At 46.5% G+C, this 12,258-nt stretch overlaps 1 protein-coding gene across 1 annotated transcript in view; it reads right to left on the bottom strand.

Moving 5' to 3' along the window:
• The window catches only part of Sel1l3 (SEL1L family member 3), a 110,761-nt gene that overhangs the window by 65,597 nt on the left and 32,906 nt on the right, over positions 1-12,258 (bottom strand). Inside the window, exons 7-9 of the mRNA XM_021644299.2 lie at positions 6,541-6,673; positions 4,520-4,652; positions 2,122-2,262 (exon numbers count right to left, since the gene is read on the bottom strand). Coding sequence (XP_021499974.1) covers positions 2,122-2,262; positions 4,520-4,652; positions 6,541-6,673 — 407 coding nt within the window. The remainder of the gene's footprint in view (positions 1-2,121; positions 2,263-4,519; positions 4,653-6,540; positions 6,674-12,258) is intronic.

Below are 12,258 nucleotides of genomic sequence, written 5' to 3'. Positions count from 1 at the left end.
AGTGATGTATTGAAAGAAGGGGTTGGGCGTGGTTGATATTAGTGAGTAGAGGGGAACATATAACAGATATGCATAGGAGGACCCAAAACAAAGACCCTTCCAGCCCAAAAGAATACAGTATTAAAGAGGAGAGATGCTTCTCCAAAGGACTGAGTCCCGAGTCATTCTTGTTTCCAATGCTAGGATCAAAGCCTTGAGCATTCTAGACAGTGCTCTACCACTCAGGTACATGCACGCTCCCAACTGCCAGTGTTTCATATACATGCCAGCTCACTGAACCACGAGGGATGGAGTGCTTCAGGAATCTCCAACCACCCCCCCTCCTCCTCCACTGCTACCTCTACCACCACCATTACCACCACCATCACCACCATTACCATCACCACCAACAGCAGCACCGTTACCACCACCATCACCACCACCATCACAATCACCACTCCACTCCATTGTGTAAACAAGGAAACAAGGGCTCAGTGAAAACAAACACTTGCTTAAGAGCACACAGCAAATGTGTGTTAGATGAGGTGAAATCAGGTAACCCAGTTCCAGAGACCATGGTGTCATACAGCATGATCCTCTTTACATCACCCAGCAGTCATGGGCGCTGTGCGACCACCTTTGTTGTATCCTTTGGCTCTGTCACCATCACTCTGTCCTACACAGGCCTCCATCCTTTCTTCCAGGACTTTGCAATCCCCTCGCTCCGTGTTCTTCTAGCTCACCTCCCTGCCCCCAACTCCTGCCAGAGTAATGTCATTAAAACAAAAACAAAAACAAAAACAAAAACCATCTGGCTACACTCTGCCTGCAGCCTGGAACCCTCCAACTAGTTGCAGGTACCTAGAGGGAAAACGCCACACAGATCTGAGCTGGTGACTAAGCTTTGGCTGAGCTCCTGGGTCATCTCTGGGTTCCCATCCGATATGAGTCACTTAGCATACTGTGCCATCCCTTCTCCGCCCCCACCCCACCCCTGCTCTGTCTCCAACACCTCCTCCTGCCTTTCTTACTGGTAAATACTTCAAGAAAGAGTCAAAATGTCAACTCCTCCGGGAAGCCCTTCTGGGAGATCTGAGTCTGCAAGCAGTCACTCCTCTCTCCCATGGCTTTTATTACAATTTGTCTTTGTTAGTAAGCTCATCACTCAAGAGTAGAGAACCTTCTGTCATCTCACTCTTCTCCAGTCAAGCCAGGTGACTGAGCAGTTCCTCAGTCAATATTAAAGAAGAGAAAAACAAATATCCTGTACAGCTTGACTTCTTCTAGGATGGGCAGGGTCAGTGTATAAAGCCCATGCCTTGGGACACTGCCATTCCCGGGAGGTCACTCTCCCATTTCCTCCACTCAAAGAGTTGGTTCTGTAACCAGGGACACAATGAATCTTTTTATCGCCTGCTCCATGCTCCTCCGTGTGACCCTTTCTAACAGGCACGGTTTCAAGCTCCCCCGGGGCCTTACAGTGTGTACTTAACTAAGCAAATTCAAATTTCACCGGCCTAAGGAGAAACCTCAGCACCCAGGAAGGATCTTCAAATCTGAGATGACACTGAAATGTACTTCAACTCAGGAGGCTCAGGTTCAAATGCCTAAGGGCTAGATCCATGATGGTAGGTGGCAGGAGGTGAAAATTCGAGACCAGAGGCTGCAGGTACTCAGAGCATGCCTGGACTTAGGCCTTCCTTCTAGGGTCCCTGACCATTAGGAACAGAGGCTCAGAGCAGCTACATCTTTGAATTTTGTTCTAAGTAGAGCTAGAAATTTGCATTTTTCTGAAAGTTTTTAGAAACCGATAATGAAATTCTTTTCAAATACACACAAAAAGGTATTTTGCAAACTAACTCCATTTGGAGGCCAATTCTGGCGGCGGCCTGTCCCTTTTGCAGCCTTGGCTTTAGATAAAGAATCGCTTGAGTGATCCCTAAATTTAAGTTTTTGGAAATGTGCACAGATAAATATATTCAGTGCTGTGGACACACAAGGGCAGAATTTAAATCTGAAATTAAACTAGAACACTAGGGTTAAAAATAACATTGAGGCATAAATCACCGAGAGAGAGTGAGTGAGCCAGAAAAGCAGGGCGCCTTTCTAGCTAGTACAAACCCCAGGCGGGGGCTCAGTTACCGGTCCGCAGGTCCATCTGCAGCAGTGTCTGGAGCAAGATGCGGTGCCTGTCTTTCAGCTCCTTCTCCCAGGGCAGGGCCCTGCACACCTCGGCTCTCCCATACCTGTGCTTGAGGTCCAGGTAGGAGTTTCGGATGTCACCTACACAGAAGCAGAAGGCATCACCTGCTCAGGAGCAGCAACATCCCTCTGAAAGCTGTCCTTCCTAAGGGGGGAATAGGAGGGCAGGCTTAATGTTCCTGGAGTTGGCTGAGATCCTTCGGGGATCTGAAAATGGCCGCGACACCTCTGCCTTGGGGTCAGCATTTGGAACCAAATCCAAGAGAAACATGCCAAAGATGCTCATAGCTGTTGACTAATCCTACAGCATGAGCAGCTGGCCTCTGACTTGTCCTTGTCCCCAGGCGGCCAATAATCTAGGCCATCTTGTTGGCATGTGTGTTGAAGAGCAAGGCCTGGGAGCCCCCAGGGAGGTGAGGCAGTTGGAGACTTTAGGAAACTCTCCCTGTTGCCACCAAACAGGTTGGCAGATAGGGCTGGCTTTCTGACTCAAGGGCTCACTCCTTGAGTGAGTTATCCAAATGAGTTTCCTCTTAGCAACATTACTATTCCTGCTGCTCTGACCCCTCTCCTGGCAGTGTCTTTGTCACTGTACGATTCAGCAGTAAACGCAGAAGCTGGGGGTTAGGACAGTGTATTCTTCTTATTTTTTTTTTTTTTACTCACATGTGTAAGCAAGGGGCGTACATGTGGGGGTGAGCATGAACACGTTCAGGGAGAGGGCAGGGGAAACTCGCAGGTGTCATTTTCAGAAACAATGTTTATCCTTTGAGATGTGGTTTCTCAATGTCCTGGAGCCTATCAGTTAGGCTAGCCTGGCTGGCCAGCTAGCCCTGCTCTCCACCCCCCCACCCCACCCCCGGCACTGGGTTTACCGGTGAGTGACGTCATGCCCAGCGCTGGGATTATAGGTGAGTGACATCGTGTCCAGGTTTTTATCTGGATTCTTGGCATGGAACTCAGGTCCTCGTGCTTGCAAGCACTTTACAACGGAGCCCTCTCCTCGGCCCATGATAATCCATTCTTTTTTATTATCATTACATTTTTGTTTATTTATTTTATGTGTGTACATATGTGGAGGGCGGGGATTCTGTGTGTACCACAGGGCTCAAGTGGGCATCAAAGGACACGCGCATGCGCACGCGTGTGTATGTGTGTGTGTGTGTGTGTGTGTGTGTGTGTGTGTGTATTTTCTGAGACAGGATTTCTGTGTAGCCTTGGTTGTTCTGAACTCACTTTGTAAACCAGGCTAGTCTCAAACTCACAGCAATTTCCTGCCTCTGCCTCCTGAGTGCTGGTACCAAAGATGTGTGCCCAGCTTCTAAGGATGACTTTGAGGACTCAGTGCTCTTCTTTCACCATGCAGATGCCAGGGACTGAATTTAGGCCATCAGACTTGGTAGTATGTGTCTTTGCCCACTGAACCATCCCACCGGTCTGATGATCTACTCTTGAACAGAACTGCAGGGGTGCTGACAGCCTCCCGCCCACTCTGACACGATGTGACCCTCTCAGATCAGGGTGTGACTGAGATGCAACTGTGGGAGGTAGGGATAGGGCATGAGGCCGGCAGGCAAGACTGAGATACTGAACTTGCTCTTGCCGATGACAAACACTGCACAGGAATTTCTCTCCCAGAAGGAACATGTGTGACTAACTGTAGTGTCACCACATGGCCCATGGAGATCTAAAGCACAGGAAAAATTTACAAGTGCTAAGTCTAAGCTGGGACCCTAAGAGACATGACAGGACCAGGCTCTGTCCACACCCCAGTGGGAGAGGAGATAGAGACAATGTCAGCACTGTCAAAGCTGAGATTCATTCCTTCTGTCCAATTTACCAGGGCCTTCCTGAGCTGATTTGAGGATTTAAAAATAAAACAGGGCCCCTGACAGCAAAGATACTGTTCAGATATTAATGGTCCAAGATAAAAGTACACCGGCGTTCACAATCATTTCTAGTCATTAATTTATATTTTCCAATGCATTTGGAAATATTTTTAGACCTGCCTTCTAGGTAGGAAGAGCGCCAGGCGAGGTTCGAAACATGTTCGCTCATTTCTATTCTTAAACAAGATCAGGTACGGTGGGAGCTTCAACCAGGTTTAGTTCTTGGCTGTTGCCGGTGCTTTGGAGGGTAGGGTGGGGGTGGGGATCAGGTGGAATGCACACTCTGGTTCCCATCCATCTGTGGAAGGCTTGGGGTACATCTGATCCTGCCGATATCTGGGCTGAGTGGTACGTGGCGTATGTTTCTATTTTAGTACTCCCAGAGCAAAGCCAAACATGTCAATGCAAATGCAAAGCTTAAAATGCCCTCTCCAGAGCTCCGGACTTACACGTTTCTGGTCTCTCACCCCCAGCATGGACGGCTGCAGCATACATGGATATTATTTCTTGGACCTCAGCACACTGCTCATAATAGAACTTGATTTGTTCAGCCAGCTCCTTCTCAAGGAAGGGATTAAGAACCTGCAGGAAGGCAAGAAATTGTGTAAACTACAATTGCCATCAAATGTCTGCTGGCTAGTAACTAGTCAGGTATGTTCAGGTGACTGAGGTCTGTCGCTGACATCACCAGCTACCACCTCACCTGGATTTACAAACCAGTGTCATTAGGATCAGTTCAAGGCCATGCCAGGTCCAGCTTCTTCTGCGCTACTTTCTCATCTGCAATGCTTCTTACCCCGAGACCTGTCCCCCTCCACATCGAGTCCCTAGAAAATTGCTTTTATCTCCAATTCTAATTCTTACCCACGATGCTAATTCTACTCAAGCTATGCCCGTCACCTGAGGTTTCCCCTTCTGTTTCCTTCTGCTTGACAGCATCCTCAGTCTGCAAGAGCCAATGAGGTGCCACCGTTCCAAAGCACATTCCCTCCAGCCCTAATGTGTGGCCAGATGCACACTTCGGTGAGCCCAAACACATAGGAATTAAACTCACGTCATGTGACTTTTTGTGAGAAAGATCAAAGCCCAAAGAGCAAGACCCTTGGGACCAGGGGACTTAACCTCAACTCTGTGTTTTCGAATGCACATCTGGACCCAAGAGAGGCTCAGGAAGCGTGCTCACTGCGTTGTAACCAGCAGGGGCTCTTTGGTTTTCATACAGAAGTATCCCAAGCTTTACAGCACATTAGAGAAGAAGGAGGAAGAGGCATTCTTAGTAAAATTTTTATTTTATTTATATTTTAGTTTTTAAAATTTTTATTTGGTTTCATATATGAAAATGTTTTTATGTGTGTGTGTGTTCTTCACTATATTAATTAGACTATCTTCAGAACATCTTTTAAAGCTAGGTCTGTTGACACGGCTACTCAGTAGCCTGAGACAAGAAGATCAAAAGTTCAAAGCCTGTCTGAACACTAGAGTTGAGTTCAAGGCTAGCCTGGACAACTTAGTAAAAATGTGACAGTAAAAAAAATTGTTTTAATGTTTTTTAAGAAAGAAAAGAGTCTAAATCTGGAGAGAAAGCTCAGTGGTATCTAGATAAGTGTTTATCTAGAAAGCATGAAGACCAATATTTGATCCCCAGTACCCAAAACTATTTTTATTTTGTTTTTGTGAGACAGGGTCTCCTGTACCCCAGGATGGCATCAGACTTGATCTTGAGCAAGGTAGGGAATCTGGCTTCCTATTTGTTCTTGTGTCTTTGCCTGAATCCCGTGTGGGTCAAGGGAATGAGGGCAGAGTCCCCTCTCAGGCATCTGGTGGGGTCCCCAATCTCCTTAACAAGGCTGAGAAGACACTGTTACAAGGCTGTGTGGGAGGGAGCCATGTGCTGTCTCGCTGGAACAGAACTGACTGGAGTAGCCCTGTGTGGTCATGTTAGGATGTGTGTTCTGGGTATAGGAAGTCAGCTCAGGATCCAAAGCCCTCTTGGATCTGGCCTGCTGTTGTTTGCTCATCCCAGCATGAGCTGAGGTGGGGGTTCTGCGGAGATGAGTGAAGGGCTGGCACCAGGGCTTTAATTTGCTGGAGTATCGCCTCTTCTGATACTTTAAATAATAGCATAGAAAAAAAAGCTTTACAAAATAACTAAGATTCTCTCCTTTCATTAGCTTAATCACTGGATAGGCAACAGCCTGATAAAAATCTACTCTATAATTAAGCTAGTAGTTATTAAAACAGAGGAAGTAAATGGTTTCCATTTTATGAGTACTAAATGAACCGCACGGTAACAGAAATCTATTATTGGGCTGGCTCAGGGGAAGTCTCAATATTAATTATGTTTGGTGGCTGAGCCCATGCGTGGTTCAGTCCGCTTGGGCAAATCTTTTGTTTACAGCGTGCTTCCTGCCCCCAGTGGCCCACCACCACACACACACTCCTGGCAAAGTTCTTGATCCCCAAGGCTCACCTGTGCAGGATGTAGGCTGTGGAGCCGATAGTATTTCACTGGTCCAAAAAACCCTTCGATGCCTGCCACGTACCTGCTCCCTCCAATAATGAAGTATCCAGCTGTGTCGTTGTAATAGAAATCTTCGTGGAAGCTGGAGAGGAGCACAGAGGGTTGAGGCAGCTCTGGGGAAACCCCTCCTTGACCTAACCCAAGTTGCCACAGGCCTCTCACCCTGGTTTGCAGTGATGAGCCCACTGCAGGGTCAGGTGAACTTGGGCTAGTTCCCAGCTCTGCTAGTCAGCAGCTGCGTGAACTAGGTCCAACCATCTAAGCTCAAGAGACTGTGTCCTTCGTAAAATGATAGTAACTTGTTAGGATATGACGCAGAGCAGGTGAACACCCGGTGCCTGCTACTGAGGTCGGTGACACTGTCTGGAATATTGAGCATTATTCTTTAAGACTTTGTTCTAAAAGGCTTTTCTTCTTACTGAGTAAACAGAAAGCAGATCAAGGAGAAAGTTAAAACATACACTGTCTGATAAGGATGAGAAGTGAAATTCATCGAGGAGGAGGCATCCACAGCAAGGTTAAAGGTCATGGTCAGAGACGAGAGAACAGCAGCAGGTGATACACCACATGTACCGGGAAGGGCTCGAAGCATGAGGAAGGGGACAGGGATAAAATGGATGTCCTATATAAATCCACACAGGTGCTCCTTGCAGTGTTCTTTATATTCAAGATTGGAAAAACCCAGGAGGTGACCAGTGAGGGATGGCCAGCCAGTAAGCCTCAGGCATAACTTTGTTTACTATGTAAATTGAAAAAAAAATGGACAAAACCTGGAGACCAAACCATGTCACTAAATTCACAAATGAGGATGCGGGGGCTGGAGATGTAGCTAAGTTGGTGCATACATAAAGCCCTGGGCTTGAGCACCACATAAACCAGGTAGAGTCTATAATCTCAGTATTCAATAGGAAGAGGCAGGAGGGTAAGAGACTCAAGGTCATCCTCAGCCATGCTGTGAGTTCAGGGCCAGTCTGAGCCACACGAAACTGTGTGTGTGAGAGAGAGAGAGACAGACAGACAGACAGACAGACGAGAAGAGTTTCTATGTAGATAATCTATGTGGATATTTTTTTATCTGTACAAACTCTGATATGTATTCAAGAAACTAATGAAACTATTTCCCCATAGAGTGTGAAGTAGAGGCCGAGTAAATAATGGGAGAGCTGGAAGCAACACTTGACTGTATTTTCATTTTTATCCTCTTTCTCTTCTTTGGTTTTGACTTGTTAAGCCATGTGCACTCGTTACCTATTTAAAAACCAAACTAGGACTTAGGTGACAGTGTTACCAGAGCACATGTGAACAGCAGGGTAGGTAAGACTCAAGACAAGTATCAAGTGAGAAGCCAGGCAGAGAGGAGAGAGCCACGGGCAGAGAGGGCAGATGGAAAATCAAGAAAGGAGAACAAAATGGCAGGCAGCCTGCCAGAAGCCAGGGAACCGAGGAAGCCAGAAGCCAGGGGGACAGCAAGCTCCTGACAGGTGGATCAGGGAAGCCAGAAAGCCTGGGGTTATTCCAGGACAGAGATAGACTGATGCCTCTCAGCAAGACTCTGTGCTGTAGCAGGTGTGCCTGGCCAGGGAGGAGGCAAGAGGGGGTGGGGAATGGGCTTATTTCAGTGGCAAGCACGGTCACAAGAGCTAGCACTTAGGAATGAACTAGCTTAGGCTCATACAACACCAGCGGAAAAGACCCTTCCCTCTTCCTTCCACTCTCTGTATATCTCTGCCTTGATGGACTAGGGAAGATGAATCCTCCCCCCTCTCTCTTTCTCTCCCTGTCCCTGTCCTGCTCCTCCCCGATCCTTTTTCCTGCACCTTGGAAAGACTGGAATGTTCTAACAGCTCTCATGCCAGCCCTTGGTGCTGAATGGATAAGAGGCTTTATTAGGAGCCAGCTTGCCTGAGGTGCCCAGTTCTCTGCAACTCTATTGGCCAATGCTCAGAACATGATGGGGTGCTCCCTTGGAGAGGCTCTCTGGAGCCCTCAATCCCTTCCTCCTCCTTTTAAACATGGAAATAACAGTGTCTATTTAGGATTGCTATGAGGACTGAATGGACTACAGGTTGAATAGACAAAATGCTTCAGAGCACAAATGTTGCGGATTTCAGAGGGCTCGAGATATTCCAGTAAGTGCATAGACTCAACTGGTTGGATACCCTGAATTAGAAAATCTAAAAATCCCAAATTTTCTGACGTCAGAAAAGTCCTGAACAGTTAAAATGCTCTAAACTCTGATGGGACACTCAGAAATTGCAAGATTTGGGGCATTTAGGTTTTAGATTTTGGATCTTCATCAATTAATACATAAAATATTTAGACAGTGTTGGATGCATGGTAGCCACCACGGCTGTTAGCCACAGGTGTGATCATTCCTCTCGCTGCTGGACTTCTGCTCCCACCCTCCGGGGCACATACTTATACCAGGATGGGTTTATTTCTTGAACAAAGCACCGCCGGCTGTATGTTCATTGTAATCCTGGCACGCACTTCAACACATAATCTAGTAAAATACAACCAGGGAAAAAGACAGTTCCTCCTACCATAGACCAAGTTAGGCTGGGTCTGTATGTCCAGCTAGTCAGGAAGATGAGTCAGAAGGATCAAAGATCCAAGGCTGTTTTGGACAATATAGTGAGAGTCTGCCTCAAAAGAAAACACAAAAGGCACAGTGGCAGAGCGTGGACAAGACCCTATCTATTCAACCCCTAGTACTATACACACATACAAACAAAACGAAAACAAACAAAAACAAAACCCCCACCGTACACACATATGCAAAGTCATTACTCCTTTGAGTGGACTCAATAAAGGGAGGTTATTTTAGTTATGGAATTATAATAAATAATTATTATTTATTATAAATATCTTGCCATGAAAGATGGCAAGATAAACTGAAGAAATCTAGAAGGGCTCGGGGCTCAAACTGTTTCACAAGTGTCTTTTCTTCCCTCCGATTTAGGAAGGGAGAGGCTGAATTGTGTGTGATTTCTCCAAAAAAGACAGTCGCAAACTCCAGTTTTCAGAGCAGAGGGAGGTCCCTGTCTAGAAAGTTTCATGCAGTCCCCAATCGCAGTCCCTCATCACCCAGGCGGTGCAGCCCCAAAACTCCAGTGGATGACTGAAACCTTGCCTTGCTCTAAACTCTACCCAGGCTGGTCTCCGGTCTGCATCTCCACACCTATGATGGGCTCCAATTAATAAACTCCGCCCGGAAAAGCGATAAAGTAGAGCAATCCAGGTAGCATGCCAGCATATGCAAATGTGCTCTCCTCTCAAAGTACCTTTCGGTGCTGTGCTCATTGCTCCTGTGTGAGACGATGCTTCGGAGAAAGCTCCTAACAGCTCCTTAGGGGCGTCTCAATTTCCAGCGTCACTGCTCTCTGCTTTGGAAAATGTTTAAGTGGCCTGAGGATGGTGTGAACACTGAGATCTTGACAGGGGGTGTGATAACCGAAGACCAGGCGAAGTAACGGGCAGGCAGCACCCACTGCCTGGATACACGGTAAAGGACAAGGAACGGCAGCGAAGATTTCATCCTGCTACTCAGAACTTTATGCACTTGAAAGTGTACACAGTGTTTACTTCTGGGATTTTCCGCTTAATGGTTTTGGACCTCTGCTGACTGCATAGGTGAAACCATGCAAAGTGAACCTCTGGGTAAGGCAGAACTACTGTATTTTTTAACATAAGATGCTTAAGGAAAGGGTCCTTGCTTTTGCTGTTCCCTCCCCCCCTACACACATACACCTAATAACAACTTACTTGGTCTCCATGTCACAGCTCAGTAATTTTTAAATTGTCATCACTACCAACCATCAGTAGATGTGCCTAGCTTGGTCTCCATATGCATCTCTACATCATGTTTTCACAATTTTCTCCTCTGAAATTCTCAGTGTTCGTACAAGATTGCAAGAGAACCATTCTACTGTGCACGGTTCGATGGCCATCAATTTTACTGTCGTGAAATCTGAGCTAGACTCTTCCAGAGCTCAGACTGGTCTCCTTGGAAAACCTCAGATACTCTGGCAAACTATTTTTCCTTTTATCTGGACATAGAGGGCTCTGGTTTTTTAGTGAAGAGCACCAGTGCCCTGAAGATTCACCAATGTTGTGAGATAGGCCGGGCTCAGAATTAGCAAACAGCTAGACTTTCAGTCTCTTTGAGAAAAGACTTGAGGACAGGACCTAATTTAAATTCTGAGTCTCTCAAGCCACTTTATCCGTTTCTTCCTAACATTTCTGACAGTCTGTAACTTTAAAATTGTAATTTTATTACTCGGTATCATTCTCCTTTATTGAATTTTTTTTTCTGTTTCCTGGAAGCAGAGGCTACATTCTTTGTTTCTCTTCTTCCATCCCTAGAATCAAGCCCTGTGTCTACCATGTGAAATATGCTCAATAAATATGGATGGACAGACAGATGTAACCTGAAGGCATTCCTGTCACCCAGTGTCAATCATAGCCACTGACTTGTGCCCAGTGTCACGCTGCAGAACACTTCATTTCTGTTCCTGGGACGCTGCCCCCTCCTTTGTAGGATAAAACCAATGCTATGTTTACATTTGAAGAGCAAAGAGGAGAACTAGGAGGGTTACAATGCTCACAGCCAGGAAGCCTTCAGTGTGATGCTATTCAGCAGGCTGGTTTGCCTCACTGTAAAAGTGGGGCTCTGGTTGCAATTGCAGAGGTGGCAACGAAGAGCACTCAGGACAGGTTCTGGTATGACTAGGTATGACCACTGGATGTTCTTCCTGGGATACTGATATGAGCATGGACTATATTCATATCAGTCCTGCCTTTATAGAAGTCTGGCATCTTGTTCATTGATTCCTTGCATTCATTTAAAAAAAAATATTGAATTCAAATGTCTTTTTCTTATCACTCGTGAGTTGAATTGCCTTCCCACCCTACCATCACCAGTAGGGCTCCCAAATCCACAGGACTAGCTTTATCCAAAAGAGACATTGTATAGATGTGGGCATACAGGAATGTCCTGGTCACCTCTCCCAGTACCTGGATGGTGGCCCTGTTAACACCACGATGGAGAATAGAGAAGATGAAGCTTTGCTGACCCCGGCCTCCCTGGGTTTTGGTAGTGGGCCCTGGCCACCTTAGCAGTGAGCTGCTGTCACTCCTATGATGCCATGCCCTTGGCATGCTGCCCCTCACTCCCTAACTGTGGTCCAGCAGCCATCACACTATGATCTGTCTACATTCACTTGTGTTGGTCTCTGGGATCCTGGGATTTTGTAGAAAAGGAAGCCTTTGTGTGAGAAAAGACACCTTTGAAATACAATCAGTTGGGGCTGGGGGCTAGGAGAGGAGGGGAGTTCTGCTTTCAACTTACATTTTGAGACAACCCTTAATTTCTAGAGCCCACTGTACGGAACAGATTTCCAAGAGTCTTGGATCCTGTTGGGCTCCTCTGTCCCTTGATTTAGTCACAGTAGCTCTTTCCATAAAGAAAACCTGCCTGTGTTGGATGCTGCCTACTAGTTTTGGCACACCGGAGGCTCATTCTCTACACTTCGATACAGCTATTGACTCACTCTTGACCTCTTTGCAGCTAAGTGACAACACAGCCTTAGCCTTTCCAGAAAGCCCTAATCCTTTAATCCAACCACAGAAAAACAAACAAACAAACGAACCAACAAACCAAGAATT

The sequence above is a fragment of the Meriones unguiculatus genome, chromosome 12, assembly GCF_030254825.1.
Source record: "Meriones unguiculatus strain TT.TT164.6M chromosome 12, Bangor_MerUng_6.1, whole genome shotgun sequence".
NCBI classification, from domain to species: Eukaryota; Metazoa; Chordata; class Mammalia; order Rodentia; family Muridae; genus Meriones; species Meriones unguiculatus.
This window is presented reverse-complemented; position numbering and strand designations above follow the sequence as displayed.